This window comes from Microcaecilia unicolor, chromosome 7 (genome assembly GCF_901765095.1).
Source record: "Microcaecilia unicolor chromosome 7, aMicUni1.1, whole genome shotgun sequence".
Taxonomy (NCBI): Eukaryota; Metazoa; Chordata; class Amphibia; order Gymnophiona; family Siphonopidae; genus Microcaecilia; species Microcaecilia unicolor.
This window is the reverse complement of record NC_044037.1, coordinates 189,205,188-189,226,857: the sequence shown is the minus strand read 5'-3', so window position 1 is coordinate 189,226,857 and position 21,670 is coordinate 189,205,188. Positions and strand designations below refer to the sequence as shown.

The 21,670-nt window shown below is 43.5% G+C and overlaps 1 protein-coding gene across 1 annotated transcript in view; it reads left to right on the top strand.

Moving 5' to 3' along the window:
• The window catches only part of SPAG16 (sperm associated antigen 16), a 932,486-nt gene that overhangs the window by 83,033 nt on the left and 827,783 nt on the right, over positions 1-21,670 (top strand). Inside the window, 3 exon segments of the mRNA XM_030210425.1 lie at positions 3,749-3,779; positions 3,781-3,857; positions 16,184-16,301. Coding sequence (XP_030066285.1) covers positions 3,749-3,779; positions 3,781-3,857; positions 16,184-16,301 — 226 coding nt within the window.

The following is a 21,670-nucleotide window of genomic DNA, read 5'->3' as shown; positions in this document are numbered from 1 at the left end:
CAAGAATAGGAGACATCAATTCAGTACTTTATTAAACAGATCTGACACAGTCCGTGTTTCGGGGAAAACAGCCTGCATCCAGGTGTCTTGTGCAGAGGCAATCATCAAATGTAAAAGTCAGTGACTGAAAAGAAACAATATTGTTCTGGTGACATAGGAGTCTTGAGTAGAGAAGATGACTGCAACCGGTGGGAAGCACAGTGAAATGATGGAAGTGCTCCTGCGCAAACAAAATTTGCTTCGCTCAGTGAAACAGTGTTGGAGTTTATCATCACTATCTAGAGAGTGAGTCCATCTCTCCTCAAACTTTAGTTGTTTGCTTCATGAGGGGCCTATCAAGCCTTCCAAGTTGTCATGGGATCTCAATTTTTTTCTCAGCCAGTTGACAAAAGCTCCCTTTGAACCACTTGACACCTGTCATCTGAAGTACCATGCACTAACCAATTAGCACACAGCATACCCACTCTCCACCTTGATACCCGCCCCCAGCGCTAAAAAATAAATGTTATTTTTTAGTGTGTGGGTAGCGAATGCACATCCCAAAATTACCTTGTGACACCACAGAATTTAAACTAAAGAACCATTATTTTATGTGCATGTTGTCACTGAAATAACTGGGAAGTATTACATACTGCACTGAAAAAGTGATAAATCTGCAGTCTTCAGTTTTTTTTTTTTTACTTGACGGGGCTTTTCTATCTCTAAACAGAGCTGAATTATCCATTCCAAATATATGTTGGCACCTAGTAAGAAACATAGGGACAGTTAAACTACAATTCTTCAAAGCTTAGTATCCCATAGGGTGCTAGCATTGGCAATTTGATGTTCTTTCCTAGTGCTCTTGCTGCTAATTTTTCCTTGTTAAAAGATTTACTGTTTATAGACTGAAGAATCATTGCGGTTTTGGGTGAACAGGGCCTGTTAATAACTGTAGTCATCTGCATTGTATCATTTTCTAAAACAAATTAAAACATGAAAAAGCTAAATGTTCATGGTTTTAATTTTGTAATTAATTATACAATGGTAATTAATAGACACTTGTAACCATTATTGTAATTGAATTGAATCTCTTAAAGCTTGTGGAAGTAAAAGCCCTAGAAAATAGTTCAGTATAGCAAAAATGTCTTGGTTGTATAAAACTATTTTCTTTGGGGTGTCTGGCCACTTCATAACTCTATTTGCTTTGGAGCAAAAATAATTTTTATTAATAATTTATGCACAGCTAGTGCTTGAGCTGCATCCTAGGATTTGCCGCTACACTTTAGCACTAGAGCAGTTTCACTATTTTGTTGATCTGGAATACCTAGTGATTACTCTGTATCATTTATTGTATCATAACAGATTTATTTTTAAAACCTTTAGTTGACAGGTATGTGATGCTTGCAAGCAAGAGAAGGTAAGTGGTGCTTGAGCTCTGGGTATTTTGCACCACCAGTGTTCCTTCTAAACTGCCTGGGAGTCGTCCACTTACATTCTGCCAGTGGAAGGTGCTGTTTCAGTATCACTTTTTCAGTAGCAAGTGACAGGCAAACTTTGAAGGGACTCCAGGAACTCTGCTGTCCCTAGCAATTGAAAACACAGTATTAAAGCACCACCCCACCCACAGGCAGTAATGCAGTTGAAAGGGAATATTGGCCACCGCATTCTATTATCAGATTGTAATTTCAAGTTATTGGAGGATAAAGTTGATAATCTAGAAAATAGTTCTATGTATAACAACTTACTGTATGTTTGCTTGGCTTTGTGGAATCGCTGGCAGATAATGATCTTGTAGATACCCTAGAAAAATGGCTTACTAATGAGCTTGGCTGGAAGATCCTTAATTTGGAGAAGGTGCATAGGCTGGGCCAAAACTCAAACAGTGTCATGTACTTACTACTCAGGAAGCTCCCCTCGCATAGGAAGTGAGCTATGACCTCTTCTTGCCTTTTACTGCTCCTAGTCACAGCTTCTTGATATGGGTTGCCCCAATTAGCTCACCGAGGTTGCACTTTCGCTTGATTGGTTCTTAGGGAGTGCTTCTTCTCTGATTGGCTTCCTATCCATATGTAAACCCTGGAGCTCCCCTTCTACCATGCCCTCAGATAAGTCCCATTTGTGAACTCCTGGGTGCTGTATCTCTACAGCTGATATTTGGTATCCCAACCTTGCCTTCCTTCCACATTACAACCTGCTATGCCAGCCCTTATCTCAGCCTTCTCCGATCATTCTTCTGCCTTATGTTTTGGTTGTGATCCTGATCTGCAAGACTGGCTTGTTAGGTCTGACCAAAGTGTTTTTCCACTCCAGGTCTTCTCTTGTCTTTTTTCCATTTGGTGACTGGGATGTACTCTGCCTCTGTGAGGAATACATGGGGTTCATGTTCCAAGTCCTGTCAGTTTATAAGTTCTGAGGGTTCAACCTGAGGGAAAGGAAGCTGCCATAGATGAAAAACACAAAACGTAGGCCAAAGGTCCCCAGAAATCATCATGGTGGTTGATCCAACTACGACACATAGCAGGCAAAGTCAAGGATAGTTATGGCCTCAGTCCTGAGTCTAATATGGAAATCTCTACCTTTGCAGGCCTATTGGCAACTATCCCGGAGTCTCATTATACTGATATTTTAAGATTATTCAGAGCTTGTTGTGCAAAAACTACCAGAATGTTCACCAATATATGCTGACATGAATAACTGCAACATATGACCATCATAAGGCTGTAAACCTGATTAAGTTTGTCTGCCAAGTGATTTTGATCACCTGGTATGTGGATGGCTGTCATAATAATTCCAGGGCTGGCATTAGGGGGACAAAACAGGAATACTTGCCATGGGTTTCTATGCTAGGTGGTGTCCCAAGCCTGCCCACAATGAAGGTGGTACAGCAAGTTGGTAGGTTTTGGGACATGCTTGCAAATTTCTTCTCTGGGCCCCATTAAGTCTAACACCAGCCCCGGATAATCTACATGGAGATCATAAAAACCCTTGGGTTTTGCAGTCTTCTGACACAGCTTGATGATATAGTGCATTGCCTGTTATCAGTACCACTTTTCTTGAAGATGAAAGGCAAAGGTACTGAGGGCAGTCTTCATTGATATTAACTAACTGATATGGAGCAACTTTGTTGATCAGAGACCTGTGCTTGTTTTGGTATTGGATGCAATTAGTTATCAGCACATACTGGTGTTTGGGTTGCTGAATGGAACTACTTTCTGCAGCCTGAACTCAACTGTCTACCAGTAAAATGATTGGAAGTGGCACAGAACAATAACCTTTTAGTAAAAAGGTTTTGCAGAGCGTGTAGTCATATTGAACCCATTTCAAAGGGACATTTTGCAGCTAGTATTGAACTATTTAGGGGGGGAATTTATTGTGGGCTACTGTTAAGAAGGGTTATTTTACCACAAGTTGTGCTATTTTAGCACAGGGCTTCACTGCATAAATAGCACAACTTGTGCTAAATAATTGTTTTACCATAAGCCCACTTTGATAACTTCCCCCCTTAGTGATTTAAATAGTTCAGTACTGTCGTATAGCTTTTAAAATGCATGGATAAGCAAATTTTGTATCGTCACCAATTGGCCAAGCACAAGCCCGTATGTTGTAAAGCTGCATAAAATTTAGTTATGCTCGCTCCTTTATTTGTATAGACTGTCATTAACTTTGGTCCTTGAACAAGATATTCTGAGAGGTGGTTAAGATCCACAGCCTGAGATAAGAGCATGCTTAAAGATGTTGTAGCTATAATTTATATGTTTCTTCCATATAGTAAAGCTGGACATGCCATCTTGAAACTACAGAAAAGAACGTGACTTTCATCGATTGCATCATAAGCGGGTGGCCCAGGACAAGAACAGGCTCATTAATGATATCAAAAGGTAACGAGGTTACTTACATTTATGGTTTATTTATTTTATATTTCTCCTTTCTTCAAAGATAACAAAGTGGTTGTACAATAAAAATATTAAGTTAAAATACATAAAAGAAAGAATACCATTTGCAGTAGAAAAAGACGGGTACTATAAAGGAAGAGAGAGAAAAAGAAAAGGAGAAAAGAGACGGCAGGGCTTAATGAATCCTTAGGCAAACTGTCAGTATCAAGGTGTAAGCCAAAGTCTTTTTCAAATAAGTGCATTTTCAGAGATGTTCCGAATTTAGGGTAGGAAATCTCAAGATAAAGTTTAGGAGGGAAGGCAATTCCAAAGAGAAGGAGCTAGCCAAAAAAAAGGTATGATTCCTTCTTGACTCATAGTGGGTAACTTTAAGGAAGTTATTTGAAGATGCTGGTCATTGAGAGAACGAAGAACTCTAGATTGAGTGTAGGGGAAGAAAGATAAGGCCAGTTACCAGTGTGAAGTACTTTATGAGTCAGGGTTAATAGTTTGTGCTAGATCCAAAAAGTAACTGGAAGCCAATGGTAGTGAATGAGTATAGTGGTGATGCGGTCAAACCTAGATTTGTGAGATAGGATCAGCATCTAGGATGAAAATATTCTGAATAGGCTGAAATGTTGTGGAAGACCTGAGTAAATAATGTTGCAGTCATCCAAGCGTGATATTACCAATGCTTCAGTGGTGTACCAAGGGGGGGGGGGCGGTGGGGGCGGTCGCCCCGGGTGTCAGTGGGTGGGGAGGTGATCCGCTTCGCTCCCACTGCTCCCACCCTACCTTTAAAATTTTTTGAAGCGTCGTTGCAGGCAGCGCCTCGCGTCTGCCCTGCTGGTAAAAGAAGTAAATCTCTTCGCTTCGAAGTTCGTCGTCGTCGGGCCTCACTATGTCCCGCCCTCGCGGAAATAGGAAGTTACCTCAGAGGAGGGCAGGACATAGTGAGGCCCGACGACGACGAACTTCGAAGCGAAGAGATTTACTTCTTTTACCAGTAGGGCAGACACGAGGCGCTGCCTGCAACGACGCTTCAAAAAAGTTTTTTAAAGGTAGGGTGGGAGCAGGAGAGTCGGGTCGGGTGGGGGGGTCCTCAGATGGGAGAGGGGTGTTGTGGGGGTCCTCACATAGGGAGGGGAGGGGTGGGTTTTATATGGGAGAAGGGGACTGGGGTGGGGAGGGGGTTCTCAGATGGGGAGAGGGGTGTTGTGGGGGTTCTTAGATAGGGAGGGGGTTTTCAGATGGGAGAAGGGGACTGGAGTGGGGAAGGGGTTTTCAGATGGGAGAAGGGACTGGAGTGGGGAGGAGGTTCTCAGATGGGAGAGGAGAGGGGTGTTCTGGGGGTTCTCAGATGGGAGAAGGGGTGAGGAGGGGGTTCTCAGATGGGAGAAGGGGACTGGGAGGGGAGGGGTTCTCAGATGGGAGATAGGGTGGTGGTGGGGGTTCTCAGATGGGAGGAGGGGGCTGGAACTGGGTCTGAGAAGGGGTCATGATGGAAAATGGGGCATGCCTGGGTCAGGTGGGAGAATGGGTCGGGCTGAAAAGGTGGCAAGGCATGTGGATGAAGGGGGCTGAAGGAGGGTAGGTGGGATAAGGGGGCTAGTACTGGGACTGGGGGCTGAAATTGTGGGGACTGGGGGCTGAAAAGGAGACAGGGAGAAGAGGCTGGGGCTGAAGCTCAGGACTGGTGACAGAAAAGGGCTGGGGTTGAAACTGGGGGCTAAAAAGGGGACAGGGAGAAGTGGCTGGGGGCTATAAGCTCGGGACTGGTGGGGAGAAAAGGACTGGGGCTCAAACTGGGGACTGGTGGGATAGTGGGGCTGGAACTGGGGGCTGAAAAAAGGGGCAGAGAGGGGACAGATCCTGGATGGAAGGGGGAGTGAGAGTGAGGGCAGACCCTAGGTGGATGGGAGAGGGAGGGCAAATGGTGGATTGAGCGGACAGAGAGAAAGGGCAGACAGTGGATGGAAGCGATAGAAAGGGCAGACAGTGAATGGAAGGGGGAGAGAGAGAGGGCAGACAGGGGCAGATGGTGGATGGAAGGGGCAGATGTAGATGGAAGAGGCAGGGAGAGAGGGCAGACATTGGTATGGAGGGGAAAGCAGAGAGGGCAGACACTGGATGGCAGAGAGAGAAGAAGACAGATGCTGGATGGAAGGAAGACAGTGAAAAGAAGATGAGGAAAGCAGAAACCAGAGACAACAAACTGTAAATAAAATATATATTTTTATTTTTTTTGCTTTAGGATAAAGTAGTATTGTAGCTGTGTTAATGTTTATAATAGAACATGTAAACAAGGTAATCTTTTTATTGGACTAATTTTAATACATTTTGGCTAACTTTCGGAGAACAAAACCCCCTTCCTCAGGTCCGGATAGGATATTGTAACAACACTATAGTGTATTGACCTGAGGAAGGATGTTTTGGCCTCTGAAAGCTAAATGTATTAGTCCAATAAAATGGTATTATTTTATTTTTTATATTTGTTTTATTTCTATTGTTAATTTGTAAAGTGGTGATTGGTACTTGTTAGCTTTTTCAAATTTACATCTGCTGTTCTTTATGTTTTGCACAGTACTAGGGGACATTTTCTGTTTCTGTGGTGTTTGCATTGTATGCAGAGTCTGGCATCTTGGGGGTTCAGTTTAATTTTTGTCTAAATAGAAAGTTTATTATTGCTTATTCTATAGTGGATTAGGGTGTATCTGTGTTTGTGAAAAAGACATGGCTTTCGGTTGGCATTGACTGTGCAAGATGGACGATCTGTGTTATTCTGCCTGGTTTCATTTTACAGTAGGTGAATTGATGTTCTAGTGCTCACTGTAGTGTTTAAGATGCTTTCCTTTTCCTTGTGTGACTTGTAGAAATTACTGCTTATGGTATGCTAGAATTGCTCTATAGGTCCTGAGTGTTTTGTATTCTCGGCATGCCTAGTACTAGATTTTGGAGGGGGGGGGGGTGTTAAAAAATGACCGGCCCCGGGTGTCAACTACCCTAGGTATGCCACTGCAATGCTTAGAACAACGTTGTTTGAAAGAGTTCTAAGTAGGGCTTAACAACTTTGAATTGGCAAAAGGAGAAGAAACAGGTTCTAGCTAAAGAGGAAATTTGCTGTGTGAAGCAGGGTTCTTGGTCCACAATAATGCTGAGATATTTAGAGACTAGCGTGATAGGGAAGTCAAAGAGTTTTGGGACCAAAGATAGAGCAGAAGAAGTACCCATAATCCAGCATCCAGTAATTTTGGCAGGATTAAGGATAAGTTGATTAACAGAAAGCTAGAATGATATTGTTGATAGAGCAGTATCAGCTTTTGATAGGTCAGAGTGGAGAGGGTTGGTGTGGGTGAAGAAGCAAGATACTGTCGTTGTAGTAAAAAGCTTGAATACCAAGGTCTTGGATAAGACAGGTCAGTGGACTTGAGATGATATTGAACAAGAGAGGGCAAGTACAGACCCTTTGGAGACACCACAGGGCATTGCATACGAATTTGATGTGGAAGATTTTGAGAAGACATTTAAGGTGCGGCCTTTACGAAAAGCTGCAAAACCAAGAGTAGACAGCACCTTGCAATGACTAATTCAAGTAATCTGGTGAGAAGAAGATATGATTTACAAGGTTGAATGTGACTGTAAGGTCAGGTAGCATCAGAAGAACTATATTGCCGCAGTCTCAAGATTATGAATATTTCTTATCAACCAAAAGTAAATTACATACATTTGAAAATATGATTTGCAGTGGTTTAAAATCAGGACTCAACAAACATCTATAAATTCAACAAAGCATTAATTTGTTTCAAATAAGATAAATGATTTACTTTTTCACAGAGAAATGGATTTACATATTTTTTTATAAGAAACATCTTAAGCTTTCTTCTTATGAGATTGTTTTATAACATTGATGGATGGATTGATACGTCTGGTTGCTGCCGCTAAATGTATAAGTCACCCTCCATGGATTTTCAGGAGCGCTATTTAAATAGTGGCAATGAAAATCCATTTAAATGGATAGTATCAGGGTGGAGTTAGGGGACAGTGGGGGTGGAATGACTGTTTAGATATATAGTGGTGATATTCAGCCATTCTCTATATGGGTGAGTAGTTTAATTTAGACTTGCAAAACAAGCAATCCTAAATTAGCTCAGCAATATGTATAGTGGCTGAACTTCTCCATTATGGGGGTAATTATATAAAGCAGGCATAAACATTTATGCACCAGCTATGCACATAAATGTTTAGAATAATAGCATATATGCAATTATAAACCTGATATGCTCCTAAACACTATTCTATAACTATGCTTTTTATTTTATTTTATTTAAAAATGTATAACCTGCTTGATTTACTATTCTTGGTAGGGTACAATTGAACATACATAATAAAACATAAAAGTAAAACCATATCGGGAGGCAAGATGGCACCGTGAGAGGAGTACAGAGAAGCTGCTCTCAACATACCTCTCCCACTCTTGAGTGTATAGCTTATTTCCCTTGTTTCTGATGCCTAAGAGGAGAGGCAGACAGTGCGCTAACTCCGCAGCGCTTGTCTGCCAGTAGAGGAGACGTTGGATCGCTTTAGTCCAGTAACTTTATCGGGAATGCCTTCGCTGCCAGAGAATGTAGGGAGAGGGTTTGCTACAATCCCGGCTTGAAGCAGAGATAACTTTGAGTCCCAAACTGCGGAATCCTCCTCCCATGCTGGCGGACGCATCGAGAAGGGACCAGGAGACCCCAGATCTTCAACAAATGATGGGGTCTCCTGGTGCGGGCACCGACTCGAGTGCAGGAACACCGTCTATCCCCGCGTTGGAAGCAATGGGTGAAGGAGGAGAGAATGAGCTTGGAGGAAACAACATGGCACTGGAGGGACAACTACCGAAAGATTCCACACTTGAATTAGGTTTACTAAGTAAGTCCTTTCTGCCTAGAATACCAGATACTATAACTTTAGGCACTATATGGGAGGCTTTGGTGGACCTGGAAGTTTTTCTCACAAAAGTTTATTTCTCAACTGAACAATTTAACTCTATGTCTGAAAAAATTCCATTAATGGAAAAAAAAGTAGCAATCCTGGATAAAGAAATTGAAAATAATTCTAAAATAATTCAGAACTGTCAACAAATTCAAGTTAATTTGATAAAAAAGAATTTATACCTACAAAATAGGATTGAAATTTTGGAAAATAACCAACGATCTAACACGCTTAGGTTAATAAATTTTTCTAAGCAGGTTTCAATCTCACCTCTTATTACCTTTTAAAAAAATACCTAAAGGAAATTTTGAAAATTCCTGAACAATCACATCCTCCTATAGCAAAATTTACTATCTGTTACCTTTTGTAAATAAAGATTTAGAACATGGAATAGGAGTTGATGTCCCAACAGAGAATTTAGATTTGAATTTAACCCAAATAATTGAAGACGACAATGTGGGATTTACAACAACAACACTAAAAGTAACTTTTATATTACAACCTGATAGAGACTGGATTCTGAAACAATATTTTCTTCATAAAGAACAAGTTTTCCTGAATTGTAAAATAAGAATGTTTCCAGATGTCTCTAAGACAACACAAAAGAAAAGACAAGAGTTTCTAAAACTACGCCCTAAAGCTTTGCAATTGGGTGCTTTATTTTGGTTAAATTTTCCTTGCAAATGCGTCTTAAAGTTAAATTCTATTAAATATGTATTCTTTGATTCAAAACAGTTAAACTCTTTATTGGAAACTAGGATAGATGACTCACCAATGCCACAACCAAGGACTGTAATCACTTCTACTCCGTAATAAGTATTAGTATTACTAGGCTCTCTTCTTAGACGAGTAAATTTGTATGGTAGAGATAGTAATTTCTATTTTTCTTAAAGATTGTGTACTGCCTCCAAATATAGTGGACTATAGATCAGTAAATGATCATGTGCTTGAAGTAAGTTGATATAACAACAATTTCTGTTAGAATTTATTATGACAAATAGTCATCTTTTCATTTCAAGATTTGTACTTTGAAGTTAAAATGTAAATGCAATAAAATTAAAGAAAAAAAGTAAAACCATAAAATAAGAGCTATATGGTATTGATATACAGCATATTTGATCAGTGATATCATCAAAGATAAAATTAATAGATTACATCATTACCAAAGTCTTGCTGAAACAAAAAAAGGTCTTCAGTCTTTTTAAATGTTTCTGAATTCTTCACTGCTCTTAAAGAGAATAGCAGTGCGCTCCATAATTTTGGCCTAACTGTGTAAAAAGAGAGGATCTATATTCTTCTATAGAGGCAGATATTCATAGAAACAGATCTAGTGCTCTTGAGAGTTGATGGAGGCAAAAGCTTTACAGGTACATTGTGTTTAAAACCTTAAAAACCAACTGGAGAAATGTGATCAAATATTAATAGTCCACTAAAGACATGAGATGTGACATTGAGCTATCTATAAAGATCTTAAAATACATTTAGGTAGCCCAACAAGTAAATTGTTAACAGTCAAAATAAGAAGTAATTAAACCCTGGATTACTGTCCTGAAATTGGCTAGATTTAAGTCTTCTCTGAGACTAATTTCAATTTTTGGAACATGCCTCTGGATTCTATAAAGCACGACTTACATTATGCACGCAAATTTGGTTGTATTCTGGATTTGCATGTGCAACTTAATTAACAAACCAGTCAGCGCCAATAATTGGTAATTAAGCAATTATTGACACTGGGCATTAATAGAATTTATGCGCACAACTGTCTAAGCGTATTCTGTAACATGATGCGCTTAAATTCTAAGTTGCATAGTTGAAAAGGGGGTGTGGCAATAGGCATGAAATGGGCGAATCATGGGCATTTCTAAAATCTATATGCGTTGTTATAGAATACACTCAGTCCGTGCCTAATTAGACATTGGCATTTACACCAAGTTTTACTTGGTGTAACTGACCGTGACTAAATTTAGTCATGTGGATGGGCGCTCAGCATATGCTATAAATCATGCCTCTTAACGTTTTTGTCTTTTGTGTCAGATGTGGTGAACTCGTTTATTTTCCGTCTGCTGGTAACTCTGTCCCTGATGCAGCCTTTTTTCCAGTCGAAACATGGCCATGTCAGGCACAGATGTTTCATTCTCTGGGAGCTTGGAATATAAAAAACTGTTTGCTTTTTATAAGATTTGCCTCTTGTTTCTATCCATAGTTTGTGGCAGTGACTGTATAATGGTACTTATTTTAGAAGTACTATTCGGGTTTATATATACGTAAACCGGCATTTAGGGGGGGGAAGTTATAAAGGTGTGATAAAAGATGATCTTTTACCACACCTTGATATACATGGGATTTAGCAACTTGTAGTATCTCAGTCCTGAAGGTTGCTGAATCTTGTGGTAAAGAATAATGCTGCATGTGAGCCACCTCATAAGTAGGCCAGCCCAGGAGCATCAGACCACAAAGCTGCAGCCTGATGCTCCTGGGCTGGTAGAGCAGACCCCTCCTCCAGCTCCAGACCCCACCCCCAAAGGGGCTACAGTGTTGTTATTGGTGATCCAGGGCGTCTTTGGGCAGGAGCGATGCCATCATCAAAATAGCACCCCTAGTAGCAGTCTTATGAAGCATGAACCCTAGTTATGGGGGGCTTTGGAAGAGGCTGGATGCTCTCAGGAGCATTGAGAAGGGGTGGGCTTCCTGGGTGGGGGGAGCTTTGGAGGAGGGTACATTTCTCTGGGAGGATTCAGAAGGGGTGGATGCTCTTGGGGAGGACTTTGGCTGTGGGAAGAGGATGTTCTTGGGATGGCTTTGGGAGGAAGGTACATTCTCTGGAAGGGATTTCAGGAGGGTGGTTTAGGGCTTCTTTTTACAAAGCCGCACTACTGATTCCCACGTAGCAAATGAGAAGAAGCCCATAGGAATTGAATGGGCTTCCTCTCATTTGCCACACCAAGAATCGGTAGTACTGCTTTGTAAAAGAGGCCCCCTTAATGCTGTAGGAGGGCTATGGAAGATGGTGGATGTTCTGAGGGAGCTTCGAGTGGAGGGAGGATGCATAGGGGGTTCTTTAGAAGGGGAATGGATGTTCTGAGGGTGATTTGGGTGAAGGGTGGATGCTCTGGAGGGGGTTTTGAGAGGAGGGAGGATGCTGTTGATGGGAACATCAAGAGGAGGGAAGATAATTTGTATGTGTGTGTGCTCTTGAGGAACGCTATTAAAAAGGAGATTAATCATGATAGCCAAAGGGGTGAATATCATAAACATGAAGGCAAGGAGAACATATGTAAAAATTAAAAATAAACTGCAGTAAACAGCAAAGATAATATCAAGTTAAAAGCAGCAGAGCAGTGGTAACAGTCTGATTAAGGGAAAAGCCACACCTTAACCATTTTGCAGTAACTAAATTGAAATTTAATGTCAAGCGTAAGTTTGTTCCAAATCATGGGTGCTAGAACATTGTGCAACCATACTTTAACCTTGATCTATTTCACTAATTTTATAGTTGAATTTACCAAAGAGCACCTTATCTTAAACAAAGAGGTCAAGAAGTTGCATACTATACCAGCTTAATGGGAGCAATTCTATAACAGGGTGCCTCCACTTAGGAACCCAGAGGATGCACATTAGGAGCCTATTCTATAAAGGATCATAATACCAGTGTACCTGCATTTAGAATAATCGCCAATACAGCCATAGAGTTGATATAGGTAAAATTCAAACCATGTAACTTACAATATTTTCTAAGAGTCACACATGAGTTAGAGCCACTACTGTGATTTGCCTATTCTCCGTCCCTGCTATTTTGTGAAGTCTAATAAATCTCAACCATATAGTGCACAGATTATAATAACAATGGTTATACATGTTATTGAACCATCAGTTATCTTTACCAGAACTAATTGTAAAGTAGTTGTAATTGCTAATTGTAGAAGAGGAGGCATCCCTAATAATTTTGTGTTTATCACAGGATGAATAATTTGTGCAAGTGTATGTCAGACTCAGTGGCATACCTAGGGTAGTTGAACACCCGGGGCCGGTCATTTTTAACACCCCCCTCCAAAATCTAGTACTAGGCATGCCGGAGAATACAAAACACTCAGGACCTATAGAGCAATTCTAGCATACCATAAGCAGTAATTTCTATAAGTCACACAAGGAAAAGGAAAGCATCTTAAACACTACAGTGAGCACTAGAACATCAATTCACCTACTGTAAAACGAAACCAGGCAGAATAACATAGATCGTCCATCTTGCACAGTCAATGCCAACCGAAAGCCATGTCTTTTTCACAAACACCAGCTACACCCCTAATCCACTATAGAATAAGCAATAATAAACCTTTCTATTTAGACAAAAATTAACTGAACCCCCAGATGCCAGACTCTGCATACAATGCACCACCACAGAAACAGAAAATGTCCCCTAGTACTGTGCCAAAATATAAGACAGCAGATGTAATTTGAAAAAACTAACAAGTACCAATCACCACTTTACAAATTAACAAATAGAAATAAAACAAATATAGAAAATAAAATAATACCATTTTATTGGATTAATACATTTAGCTTGAGAGGCCAAAACATCCCTTCTTCAGGTCAATACAGTATAGTGCTATTACAATATCCTATCCGGACCTGAGGAAGGGGGTTTTGTTCTCCGAAAGTTAGCCAAAATGTATTAAAATTAGTCCAATAAAAAGATTACATTGTTTACATGTTCTATTATAAACATTAACCACAGCTACACTACTACTTTATCCTAAAGCAAAAAATAAAATATATATTTTATTTACAGTTTGTGTCTCTGGTTTCTGCTTTCCTCATCTTCTTTTCACTGTCTTCCTTCCATCCAGCATCTGTCTTTGTTCTCTCTCTGCCATCCAGTGTCTGCCCTCTCTGCTGTTCCCTCTATCCAATGTCTGCCTCTCTCCCTGCCCCTTCCATCTACATGTGCCCTCTATCTCTGCCCCTGTCTGCCCTCTCTCTCTCCCTCTTCCATTCACTGTCTGCCCTTTCTATCCCTTCCATCCACTGTCCTGCCCTTTCAATCCATCATTTGCCCTCCCTCTCCCATCCATCAGGGTCTGCCCTCCCTCTCCCATCCATCAAGGGTCTGCCCTCCCTCTCCTCCCCCTTCCATCCAGGATCGGTCCCCTCTCTCTGCCCCTTTATTTTAGCCCCCAGTTCCAGCCCCACTATCCCACCAGTCCCCAGTTTCAGCCCCAGTCCTTTTCTCCCACCAGTCCCGAGCTTTAGCCCCCAGCCACTTCTTCCCTGTCCCCTTTTTTAGCCCCCAGTTTCAACCCCAGCCCTTTTCTCTCACCAGTCCTGAGCTTCAGCCCCATCCGCTTCAGCCCCAGCCACTTCTCCCTGTCTCCTTTTCAGCCCCAGTCCCCACAATTTCCGCCCCGCCCGCCCTTTCAGCCCCCAGTCCCAGTACTAGCCCCCTATCCCACCCTACCCTCCTTTCAGCCCTCAGTTTCAGCCCCCTTTCATCCACATGCCTTGCCCACCCTTTTCAGCCCGACCCTTCTCCACCCTGACCAGACATGCCCCATTTTCCATCATGACCCTTCTCAGACCCAGTTCTAGCCCCCTTCTCCCCATCTGAGACACCACCCCACCCCCCCACACCACCCCAGTCCCCTTCTCCCATCTGAGAACCCCACCCCACCCCAGTCCTTCTCCCATCCTGAGAATCACCAGAAACCCCCTCCCCCTCCTCCCCACCCCACCCCAGTCCCCTTCTTCCCATCTGAGAACCCCCACCCCACCCCAGTCCTCCCATCTGAGAATCCCCAGAACCCCCCCTCCTCACCCCAGTCCCCTTCTCCATCTGGAAACCCCTCCCCACTCCAGTCCCCTTTTCCCATATAAAAAACCCCTTCCCCCCATGTGAGAACCCCACAACAACCCCTCTTCCATCTGAGAACCCCTCCCCACCCCAGGCCCCTTTTCCCATATAAAAACCCCTTCCCCCCATGTGAGACCCCCACAACACCCCTCTCTACCCCAGTCCCCTTCTCCCATATGAAAACCCCCTCCCCTCCCCATCTGAGAACCCCCACAACACCCCTCTCCCATCTGAGAGCACTCTCCCCACTCTAGTCCCCTTCTCCCATATGAAAACCCCCTCCCCACCACAGTCCCCTTCTCCCATATAAAAACCCCTTCCCCCCATGTGAGAACCCCCACAACACCCCTCTTCCATCTGACAGCCCCCTTCCCACTCTAGTCCCCTTCTCCCATATGAAAACCCCCTCCCATCCCCATGTGATAACCCCCACAACACCCCTCTCCCATCTGAGAACCCCACCCCCCTTTTCCCATATAAAAACCCCTTCCCCCATGTGAGAAACCCCCACAATACCTTTCTCCCATCTGAGGAGCCCACCCCGACCCGACTCTCCTGCTCCAACCCTACCTTAAAAATTTTTTTTTTTTGAAGCGTCGTGCAGGCAGCGCCTTGCGGCTGCCCTGCTTATTGTAAAGAAGTAAATCTCTTCGCTACGTCATCGTCGGGCCTCACTATGTCCCGCCCTCGCGGAAATTACCTCAGAGGAGGGCGGGACATAGTGAGGCCCGATGACGACGAAGCGAAGAGATTTACTTCTTTTGCAACAAGCAGGGCAGACGCAAGGCGCTGCCTGCAACGACGCTTCAAAAAAATTTTTAAAGGTAAAGTGGGAGCAGCGGGAGCGAAGCGGATCACCCCCCCACCCACTGACACCCGGGGCGGACCGCCCCCCCCGCCCCCCCCCCCTTGGTACGCCACTGGTCAGAATGCTATTGGGCTTTAGTGTTTTGGACTTTCAAGCAATGTACACATTTTTCTTTCTTGTTATTGAAGAGAAAATGTGTCTAGAACAGTGGTTCTCAACCCAGTCCTCAGAACCACCCAGCCCGACAGGTTTTCAAGATTTCCACAATGAATATGCATGAGGTGTATCTGCATACACTACCACCATTGTATGCAAATCTATCTCATGCCCATTCATTGTGGAGATCCTGAAAACCCAAATGGCTAGGTGTATCCCAAGGACAGGGTTGAGAACCCCTGGTCTAGAAAAAGGATTTAAAATAGGTCAGGTTACATATTTTAAAGGTTTGTAAGAATCATTACAAATTCAACATACAGTTTAGATGCTAACCCCTAAACATTTGGGTAGCAGAAAATAATGATTTTATCCAACAGTGAATATGCTTTGGTATAATGGTGGAGAGGTGACATTGAAAATAACAGTTGAAATCCCATGCAGTGATATTTCATACTTTATTTATACTTTGAAAAAAACAATTCCATAGATGAAAACCATCATTAGTTATTATTTAATGATCCGTTAACTTTCTTTTGCTATTCCTAGACTGAAGACACACTATGCATCATATGAACCTTTACTAAGGCAGCTGCATGAGAAATACGAGACGTTGTTGAGACAGAAAATGCTGACCAGCCTTGAGAGGGACAGAGTAGTTGGACAGGTAAAAATATGACTGATAAAACTTTTACCAATCTAGTTCTTATCTGGAGCTCATTTTCTCACAAACAAGACTGTGTGTGTGGATTCAGTGTCTCGCTTTGTTTTGGCATCTGTTTTCTTGTACAATCTGCTATGTGGGCAGGAGGTGGAGGTTCCAGTGGTTATGGGACGGGGCATTCTCTGAGGACAAGCAGGCTGCTTGTTCTCACGATTGGGTTGTCGTCTGCGACGGCCCAGGAAACCGGCAAAATTTGTATAGCAAAACTAAGAACTCTCCAGAACGCTCCGTCACGCAGGCAGAACACATTGCACATGCGCAGATGGCTTCCCGCCCACGATGCAAGCGTGCCCTCCTCAGTTTTTTCTCATCCGCATCTGAGGCGACATGGTGTTTTCTGCTGTGTTTTTTTTAGGCCCAGGAGACTTTTTGCATCCTGCTTCTTCCTTCTTGTTTTGCTTTCATAAAAATTGAAAAAAAAAAAGTAGTAGAACTTTAGTCTACCCTTTATTTCTTTAGTTTTTTCTCATTCTGTTTAAGTTTTCTTCTGTTTTCGCCACGGCCGGCTTTTAGGCTGTACGGTCGGGTTTTTGCTTCCTTTTTATTGGCATCATCGAGTCTTTTAATTTTGCAGCCGCCGTTTTTCCATCCATGTCATCGAGGACACCCAGCGGCTTCAAGCTTTGTACTCGCTGCAACCAGACCATCTCGGGTACCGACCCCCATTTGTGGTGTCTCCAGTGCCTTGGGCCCGATCATCTTCCAGCTGCTTGTAAGCTGTGTCCTTTAATGAAGAAACGGACTCAAGTGTCTCGGGAGTGTGTCCCGAGGATGCGTGAGGATTCCACGTCCTCCTCTTTGGTACCGAGGAGTCTCGATGATGGGCGTCGAGTAAAGGCTAAGAAGCACCGTCATCGTTCTCCTTCCATGCGCGGTACTGAGAGCTCCGGGGAGCCGAGGGATTCGGCACCCGAGAAGCGTCAGCGCCGGGAGGACCGCTCACCCTCTATACAGGAGGTGCCGATGCGTCGGTCTTCTGGCAGCCTGGTACCGGCTCTCGAGCCCCCTCAGATTCTGCTACCGGCTCCTGTACCAACCCCCCAGCCTTTTCCGATGGAAGCTCTCAACAAGCGTATCAGGGCCCTTCTTCCAGAGCTTCTGGAGGGACTGCTGCGCCAATCTACTTCAGTGCCAGGGGTGCTTGTACCTTCTGTACTGACTGTGGAAGCGGCATCTGGGCCTTCGCCTGTGGTACTGACTGTGCTTGCGGCATTGGCGTTGGCCGCCACCTGGGTCGATTCTCCCTCGACGTCGGTGGAGGAAGCTTCGCCGCAGTCCAGGCTCGGGTCGCCTTCTTGACATTCCCCTCGAGGTTGTCATTCCTCAACGTCGAGACAGGCTCGGGTTCGGGCTGCTCTTAGAGAGCTTTTGTCCAATACCGATGAAGAGCGCTCGTGGAGGAAGAGGAAGATCCCAGATACTTTTCTGAAGAAGAGTCTTATGGGGTTCCCTCTGATCCTACTCCGCCAATTGAAAGAAGATTGTCTCCACCTGAGAGTCTTTCTTTTTCCTCCTTTGTTCGGAAATGTCTAAGGACATTCCTTTCCCTATGGAGGTTGTGGATGAGCCCAGTGTTGAGATGCTCGAGGTCTTGGATTATCCTTCTCCACCTACAGAGGTTGCAACAGCTCCCTTGCATAACACACTCAGGGAAGTTCTTATGCAAAACTAGTCGTTCCCTCTTTCTAATCCAGTGGTCCCCAAGAAAGCTGAGTCCCAATACAGAGTCCATGGAGAGCCTGTAATGGTGAAGTCTCAACTGCCTCACGATTGCATGGTGGTGGATTCTGCTCTCAGAAGAGCCAAGAGTACTAGGGACTATGCCTCGGCGCCCCCAGGCAGAGAGTCCAGGACCTTGGATTCTTTTGGGAGGAAAGCGTATCAGGCTGCTATGCTCGCAGCTAGGATTCAAACTTACCAGCTCTACACGAGCATCCACTTGCGGAAGTCGGTGAGGCAACTGTCTAGTTTGGTTGAAGCACTTCCTCTGGAGCGCGCCATACCTTTTCACCAGGTGGTCAGGCAGCAGAAGGTGTGTCATAAATTCCTGGCCAGGGGTACTTATGACACTTTTGATGTGGCATCCCGAGTAGCTGCTCAAGGTATAGTGGTGTTCAGACTCTCATGGCTGTATGTCTCTGACCTGGATCATAAGACCCAGCAGCGAATGGCGGATGTTCCTTGCCGGGGGGATAACCTTTTTGGCGAAAAAGTAGAGGACATGGACTATCGATCAAGAAGCACCATGATGCTATGGATTCTCTCTCCCACCGGGCGTCTTCTGCTACCACCTCCTCATCTAGGAGGTTTTTTGGAGGGAAGAGGAGTGCTCCCTATTCCTACAATAGGCGTAGGTACACTCCTGCTTCTCGGCAGCCTGTCCAGGCTTAGTCCCAGCACGCTCGTTCCCGTCAATGGCGTGCGACTAAGGCCCCTGCAGCTCCCCAGCAACAGCAAGGGATGGGCTTTTGACTGGCTGCAGTGCAGCATAGCCTCAGAAAAAGTATCTGTACCGGACGACTTGACGGTCGGAGGGAGGTTGATATTTTTTCTCCAAAGGTGGCCTCTCTTAACCGTCGATAGGTGGGTTCTTCAAATAGTCTGGTCAGGATACACCCTCAATCTGGAATCCAAACCTCCAAATTGCCCACCAGCAGCTCATTCTTACAGCTCCCAGCACAAGCTGGTACTTGCAGAGGGACTCTCCGCCCTTCTAAAGGCCAATGTGGTCAAACCCGTTCCACCAGGGGAAGAAGGGCTGGGATTCTATTCCAGGTACTTCCTTGTACAAATGAAAACAGGGGGGATGCATCCCATCCTAGACCTAAGGGCCCTGAACAAATTCCTAGTCCGAGAAAAGTTCAGGATGGTTTCCCTCAGCACCCTTCTTCCCATGATTCAGGAAAATGATTGGCTATGCTCTCTGGAATTAAAGAATGCCTATACCCACATCTCGATACTCCCAGCTCACAGGAAGTATCTTCGGTTTTGGTTGGGAACTCGGCACTTTCAGTATTGTGTACTGCCCTTTGACCTTGCGTCTGCGCCCAGGGTTTTCATAAAGTGCCTGGCAGTTGTCGCAGCATCACTACGCAGACTGGGAGTGCATGTGTTCCTTTATCTTGACGATTGGCTGGTGAAGAGCACCTCAGAGGCAGGCGCTCTACAGTCCATGCGGATGACTATTCGAGTGCTAGAGCTTCTGGGGTTCGTGATCAATTATCCCAAGTCCCATCTTGTCCCGGTTCAAAAATTGGAGTTCATTGGAGCTCTGTTGGACACACGGACGTCTCGAGCTTATCTTCTCCAGGCAAGGGCAGACAATCTCCTGGCCCTCATGTCCATGGCTCGAGCGTCTCAACAGATCACAGCTTGGCAGATGTTGAGACTCTTAGGACACATGGCTTCCACACTTCATGTAACTCCCATGGCACGTCTACATATGAGATCAGCTCAATGGACTCTAGATTCCCAGTGGTGCCAGGCTACAGGGGATCTAGAGGATGTGATCCTTCTCTCCACTGACTTTTGCAGTTCCCTTCAGTGGTGGACCATTTGACTCAAGTTGACTTTGGGGCGTCCATTCCAAATTCCTCAGCCACAAAATGTGCTGACGACGGATGCATCCCACCTAGGTTGGGGAGCTAATGTAGATGGTCTCCACACTCAAAGGGCTTGGTCCTTTCAGGAAAAGGGTCTTCAGATCAACCTCCTGGAATTACGAGCGATCTGGAACACTCTCAAGTCTTTCAGAGATCGGCTGTCCAACCAAATCATTCTGATTCAGACAGACAATCAGGTTGCTATGTACTACACCAACAAGCAGGGGGGTACCGGATCTCGCCCTCTGTGTCAAGAAGCCGTTCAGATGTGGCTTTGGGCGTGCCATCATGGCATGTTCCTCCAAGCCACGTATCTGGCTGGTGTAAACAACAGCCTGGCCGACAGGTTGAGCAGGATCATGCAACCTCACGAGTGGTCGCTCAAAATGGGCGTTGTCCACAAGATCTTCCGAGCATGGGGCACCCCCTTGGTGGATCTTTTTGCCATTCAGATCAATCACAAAGTCCCTCAGTTCTTTTTATATATATTAAATTTGTTTATTAATTTTAAACATTACAACAAGAAGATACTTGTTATTGAAAAACAGCCATGATTCATAAGAGGAAATTAAGCAACATTTAAGGAAATACCATACAATCATACAGATATACAAATCGTATTCTATCAAATTCCTATAACATAATATTTTTGCTTCCTTAGACCACATTAAACTGAGAGAGGGGTTGGTGGAATTTAGAGAAGATTTAAAACAAATAATTATGAACAAAAATAGGAAAAAAAGATAGTGGCTTAACATTCCCACGTTATACTTATATCATTACTGCTGCCTTGAATCAAGAAATGATTTTAGATGTTCAGGTGAATAAAAGGTATATTTAATCTGACCCAATTTAACAATGCATTTACATGGAAGTGGTAAGAAGAAAGTCCCTCCTATATCAGATGTTTTTGATTTTAATGCAAGGAAGGCTTTCCTTCTTTGTTGGGTAGATTTCGCTACGTCAGGGAAAATCTGAACCTTAATTTCACCAAAACAGGTTTTTAAATTCTTAAAATAAAGTTTCATTATATTATTCAAGTCCTGTTCAAAAATGAATGACACAATTAAAGTGGATCTTTCAGTATTTTCATCCAATGTCTGTTCCAGTATTGCTGAAATATTATTTAAATCCGGATTGACATCTTGAAGTTCTTGTTTTTTCCCTTTCTCTCCCTTAGGAGCAGGAATATAATATAATTTGTTTACAGGCGGAATAGCTTCCAAAGGAATTTGTAAAACTTCATTCACATATCTTTTAAACATATCATAAGGAGTAATCCCAGGGAGGTTAGGAAAATTTAACAAACGTAAATTTAATCTTTTATTAAAGTTCTCAATCTGTTCCATCTTTTTCCGAATGTCAACATTGTCTTTAATCACAGATAATTTAAATTCCTGTAAAGAGTCAACATTCTTTTGAACACTTTGAATTTTTTCAGCAATTTCTTCTTTAATTAAATCCAATTTAGAATTAAGTTCTTGAAATTTACTATTAAAGGCTCTAATTTCACCTGATGTCTGATGTAAAGTAGTGTCCATTTCATTCAACTTCTTCCAAATCATTTCAAGATTTACCTCCGGTTCTTTTCCTGAGGCTCCTGCCTCTACTCTCGGCGTCTTTCTCAACGTTTCTTGACCCTCACTGAGAGCAGAGGCCGAAACACTTCTGGTAGGCTGCTGCTTCCCAACCAGACTCGTCGATGAGGCC